The sequence below is a fragment of the Gossypium arboreum genome, unplaced genomic scaffold (assembly GCF_025698485.1).
Source record: "Gossypium arboreum isolate Shixiya-1 unplaced genomic scaffold, ASM2569848v2 Contig00785, whole genome shotgun sequence".
NCBI lineage: Eukaryota > Viridiplantae > Streptophyta > Magnoliopsida > Malvales > Malvaceae > Gossypium > Gossypium arboreum.
The window spans coordinates 1-6,414 of NW_026440899.1; the positions used below are offsets into that span (position 1 = coordinate 1).

The 6,414-nt window shown below is 31.0% G+C and overlaps 1 protein-coding gene across 1 annotated transcript; it reads left to right on the forward strand.

Moving 5' to 3' along the window:
• Positions 1-4,355: 4,355 nt before the first annotated feature.
• Positions 4,356-5,107, forward strand: LOC108456393 (uncharacterized). Its single transcript, XM_017754984.2, has one exon. It carries the CDS (start codon positions 4,406-4,408, stop codon positions 4,952-4,954), a length of 549 nt encoding a protein of 182 aa, XP_017610473.1. The 5' UTR covers positions 4,356-4,405; the 3' UTR covers positions 4,955-5,107.
• Positions 5,108-6,414: the final 1,307 nt, after the last annotated feature.

Sequence of the window (6,414 nt, forward strand, 5' to 3'; positions counted from 1 at the left end):
TTGTTTAAAAAAAAAATTGAAAACCATATTTTTTCTATCGGTTTTTTAGTTCACCTTTGAGGTTGGCAAGTCCCACAATGGCTACCAGTCTTGGCGATAGGCTCGCCGTTACGGTGGCGAAAAACACAAAAGTCCCCATTTTTTGGCCTTTCAGCTCCCAAAGCCTAGATTCGGTGTCGGTGTTCCTCGAAGCTCGATGAAAAATCGGAAAATCGAGAAGTCCTTGGTTTCTTCACTTGTCTCACCAAGGAGCCGTCCATCATAGGGGCGGTGTCCTTATCCACTGCGCAGTGGAACCTAAAACGACTTGGTGAGTTTTATTTTTATTTTATGTTTATACCTTTTTTTCCAAAAATAAAAGATAAAAAAAAAAAATCACTTTGAAATTTTTGTTCGTCTTTTTTTGATTACTTTTTCTTTTTTTTCTTTTTCGTAAAAAAATTTACATCTTGTTGATGGCTTTTATAGCCGATTATACATTGTTGTTTTTCACTGTTTTTCTACTATTCTTATTTTCCTATTTCTCGTCGTTTACGTCCTTGTGTTTCTCTCTTTTGCGGTGATGGTGGTGGCGATGGGAAGGCGCTCTTCTCTGTTTTTGCGACATGGTGGCGGACCTCGGGTGTCGTTTGTCTTGACATGGCAAGTAGAGGTGGTGCGTTGAAACCCTAGGGTTTCGCCTTTTCAAAAAATAGTTTAGGTCATTAGGCTCTTGGGTCTTTAGTTTTTATTTTATTGTTTGGACCATTTGGGCTTGATGTTTTCTATAAGTGGACTATTGTATTTTAGACTTTGTAATTGGGTTTGTAAATTTTTATTATTATTTTTGGTTTCTTTGGGCGAACTAAATTAAGCCTCTACATATATATTTTGCCAACATCAATTAATTACTATATATCTTTTGCAGACATCGTGAATACCGATAATATAGCTTATCAAGATATCAATAGGGAGCATCATATAGTGAAATAGCGATGCAGTTATATCCATACTATTTGGTGAGAAAGGAATGAGAGGCTTTTTGGGAAGACTCCTACCATGGCGATCTCTGGTTTTGAAGATTAAAGAAACAATTAAGATTAGATGATGGGTAAATGTGTTAATATGAGGGATCTTGTATTTTGAATCATTGTGGTTAGGTTGAATTTGTATAGCATTTGACTTTGTTTTGTTGTTCTTTTGTAGCAACTTTTGCTGCTTCTTAGGTAATAAAATTTGAAACACCCTGAAAATTTTTAAAGTAAAATATCATCCTTAATACAGTAAAATAAGGAAATAAAGTAATAAGAAGAGGAAAATTTAGTTATGTCACTGGAAGTATATTATGACATATTGATTCAAGAAAGGACTAAATTGTAAAAGTGAGAAAAGTTTTATGGCCCAAAAAGTAAATACTCAAAATTTGAGGGATTAAAGTGTAAATATGAAAAAGTTGAAAGACTAATAGTGCAAATATTTTAAGGGTGGAATGATCTAGAAACCAAGGAAAATTGATGAATTAGGACCAAATTGAATAAGTGAAGAATTATGAGGACTAAATTATAATTTTACCAAATTAAGTGATGACTCAAGAATGGAATTTTAAAAGATCACGAAGGAAAAATGGTCAATTGGAAGAGAGAAATCTAGAAAGTAATTATGATGTTGGTGATATTTTATAGTTATTTAATTAGATTATTATTTATTTAATATTTTTAATAAGATATTTTATTATTTTATTTAGTCTATATATATGGGTGTGTGTGGAAAAAAAGGAAAGAGAGGGAAGAACACCATCCATCTTAACATGCAACCAACGTTGGAAGAGAAGAAAAGAAAGAAAATTTTCTTTTCTTTACAATTTGGTCCTTCTACCAAAAATTTATCATTTTCACCCAAAAATCAAAAAATTTCCATAGCTATCAAAAGAGTAAAAATGTTAAAGAGACTATGGGAAGTTAGAATATCAAGTTGAATTCAAGAAATGGAAAGCGAAGGAGAGAGAAAATCAAGATGAAGATTGAAATCAATAGAACAAGATAAGAACATCATGATTTCAATATATTTTTAAGTTCGATACTATTGAAAAAGCATGAGATTGATGTTAATGTAGAGTTTCCTTACATATGGTCCTATGTTCTTGATATGTTAGTGAAGAGAAAATAAGAGAAAGTGATGAGAAATAGTATAGAGAAAGAACATAAGGGTGTTATAAACATGGTAATTAATATCTTGCACTAAAACAGTTACGGACAAACAGATGGGTCTAATTTTGAAAAATCACCAAAATTGTAGAAATTGAATTAGAGTTTAAAAATATAAAATTAAATTTTATTGAGTCTAGTTTTTCATAGAAGAAAGCAGTGTAAGCAATGAAAGCTGTAAATTGTGAGATATAACAAATTTAGTTAGACAATGTCGAATGATTTTGGGTTCCCTATTTTGACTTTGGAAAATCATATAAGATTGGAAAAAAATAATTATGGGCTTAAATTTATATTTTTAGAATTCTAAATGAGTCTATTTTCAATAGAAATAAACAGAAACATCATTAATTCATGCGAAGAGATAATTAATTTTAGTGAAGAAGGGTCGAAGCTCAGACAGTAGAATAGAGGTGACTTTAAAGAATAAACTGTACTTATTGGCTAAACTAAAAATTATGAAAATTTTATGGTAAGAAGATATATAAGTCTAATTTCAGGCAAAATTAGCGGATTTTAATTTGAGTTTTGTAGCTCAAGATATAAATAATTTAGTGACTATAACTCAAATGGACAGTTTTGAATATACATATAAGTAAATAGTGAAATTATTGATAATGTTATTTATAGCAAGTTATGTAAATTAAGGATGTGGAATGGAGAGGAGGAGGAGGAAAATATGTATGAATATTCAGCTAGCATGGCTAATTTGCATGTTTTAGACTTAGAGACTAAATTGAATAAAAGTAAAACTTTATGGGCAGTTTTGTAAAAATGTTAGATGACCAATTTGCATGAAATGGATTATTTTATTATTTAAATTTGCAAAATTGAATGAAATTATTAATTTAGTTCAAGATCGGGGAAAAACTTATTTTAAGGATTAAATTGAAAAGTGTTGAAATTATGAAAAATTCTGATATTTTATAGAATTCATGGGTTGTTATCAATTTGTATGAGAATAACGGCTGGAAATAAGGATTAAATTGCAAGAATTTTATTTTTTTGAGCCTAAGGATGAAATCGTTATTTATTTAAAAGTTTAGGGGTAAAATGGTAATTTTGTTTAGAGTATTAACTGAACGTATTAAAATATGAAATAAATAAAAACGACGATCAAATTTATTTATAAAAATTCAGATGACTCGAATACGAGACTCGAACATGGAAAAGAAAAGATATCGGATTAATGAAATTATAAACATGAACAAGCAACGGGGTAAGTTATTGTAACTTGAATTGTATTTTTAAATGCATAAAATATCGATATAATGAATTACCTGATTTATGTTTATGAAGAAATGGCAAGAGAATGATATTTATCATGACATGTAAATATGTGATTATCTTTTATACGTTGATACAAGGAAATTAAGTATAGTGAGACAAGTAATAAATTCAAGTAAAACATATCGAGAAAAATAAGATACGTTTAAGGGACACTATGTTTGATTTTAATTGGTTCCAAATATGAATGTTAGATGAAATAAAATATCGATAAATAAATCGATAATTCGGTAATGCTCGTAACTCTATTCCGTGCGGATTCGAGTTAGAGGCGTTACAAAATTGCAAAGCATTCATTTTTTTGGATGAAAAATCTTCTCTTTAACCACCTAATGTGCGTATATATTATATGAGGAATGATTATATGAAACGTGGCCCGTCATACTATCCCTTTCAATAGTTTTATGCCATCGTATTCTTATCACGAATTTCAGTATTTTAATTTGGATTTGATTTTTTGAATAAAATCACGAAATTCGAGATAAGAATCTTGATGTGAAAAACTATTGGAAAGATCTGATGACGATACGCATTTCTAATCCTTTCTATATTATATATGATAGATATGAAAATGTTGATCTTTAACTCGAATAGGAGATTTTCGAAGTTCTGTCTTGAAGGATCCTTTCGATGAACTTATACACTTGACAATTACATATCATCACTCTTCCATGAATTTACACGCATATATTAAAAATAATGCAAAGAAGTTTCCCAATTCCTAGTTCCTAGAAACTCCAGACTTGCCCCACACATTTTATGCTCCTCGGCCAACTTCCAGGTATTTTCTCTTCAGTTTCTTTGATTTTGCCCACGAACCAATCACTTCGTCATAAGCATATACACACAAATATATATATATATATATATAGCATTTTTGCGTATAGTTTCCACCATAATCTCAAAACTCATAAAACTTTTTCGATTCAAAAACAATGAAGGCAATCGGTGATGAAAACCAAACCACAAATCTGCCACCAACCAATCCAGCAATCCCCATAAATCTAACAGCCATAGCTGACTATTATCTGACATTTAACTGCATCTCCACAATGTACCAGGCCTACACCCATGGTGACTTTCCCATGGTGGGTTTCATAGTTATGGTTTACTTTGGTTATTTGGGTCTCATGTATTGCATAAACCAACTCCGAGCTTTACCTCCAACCCACACTTCACCAAAGAAAGATTTCTTGAAATCTATCATATGGGTTTTAGCCACTGTTATCTTAGTCGGATTTGCTCTTCAATTCTCCACCTTTGTTCACCCTCTTGTAGCTGTTTTTGTGTTTGCTGCTGCAGTTTCTACCAGTTATTTCCTCTTCTTCTTATATTTCGTCCACGATTGCGATCCCCATGAATCTGCTAACTCTTGCTGCATATTTAGAATCAAAGTGTCAAGGGGATGTTGTGCCAATTATGAAGTGATCATCAATGGCAGCAAAATTACAAGGGATGTTGTTCCAGGTCCAGAAAATGTGTAATTCCTGGAAGATCTCTAGATTTAAGAGTTAATAGAATAGGGCTTGTGGTGAAAGTGATCTAAGTTTATTTTTTTAATTTCTTTATTCATAGGTAAAGCTTGTTGTTCCTTGTTATCATTCAATCAAGTCAAAAGCTTTAAAAGCTGATGGAAATTCTTTGGTAAAGCTAAACCATATCAATCAATTTAATGAACAAGAAAGATGTTTCTTAAGAAAAAAACAAGTTAATGACAATTTGAATATTGAATACCATATCGTAATAAGTAGCAAACTCAAGAATTGAAGACTAATCTTTGATTATTTTTCTACTAAACAAAAACAACAAAGGTGAGGGTGATTTTGGAACCATATCCATTTACTATCTCCATCAGGACCCAACAATGGAATGCAAAGCAAAGCAAAGGTGTTATAAATGATTTTTTATTTTTATTTTTTGTGGCAGAAAAAAAAAGCTTGGGTTTTCTTCTACTGATCATTGTTTATGCTTTCTAAGCACAGTCTACAAACAGAAAATCTTCCAATGGGTAGTTAATTAAAAGTGCGTGTGAATGTGATAAGCAGTGGAGGTGTGTTCATAGAAACTGATGGGCAAAAACAGTCCTAAGGAATCCATTTGTCTGTACTTCACTTTAAAACTTTATCACCAATAAAAATGGGAATAGAAATATGTTTTAAAAGCTGGGGGAAACAGAGTCTCACTCAACTATTTGAAGATAATATTCTCATCGCACTGAGCAGAGGCTGCAAGCTTGTTTGAAATAAAAACAAGTAGTGGAGATGCGGGGTATCGATCCTCGTACCTCTCGCATGCTAAGAATCTGAGCTACATCCCCATGGTAACGTCAATTTTCATATTTATTTTCTATTACCAACAAAATTGGCCCAAGTTTATGTAAATCGCTTTTATCCCGGCTTATTCTAAACTTTCATTAATTTGTTCTTATTATATTCTAGAGTAAACTACACAAATATTCATCTAATTTTCAAAAGTTTTATTTTAAACATATAAAAATTAGCAAAATGGCACACACGTTATAAAATTTATTCATTTTGATTACTCCTTAAAATTGCAAACGGAAATCTTACATAGCATTTTAACTAATTTTTGTTATTTTTCCAGTTGAATATTAATATCCACCTCATGCATTCAAATACCTTATTCCTTGAAACACGTTAAAAGAAAAGAATGAAAGAAAGTGTTAATGGCAATGGATGGATATGTAGAGAATAGAAAGCAGAGTCCTGTATAATTTCTATTTTTGATGAGACGGTGTTAAAGGAATTGCTAGGTTGAAAACAAAGGAAAATAAATTATTTGAATGTAAAATAATGAGGTGGATATTAATATCCAAGGAGGAAAATGAAAAAATAAATAATTGAAATGTCATGTAAGATTTTTGTTAGCAATTTTAATCGGAGTGACCAGAATGAACAAACTTTGTAAACATTTTGTAGTGTTT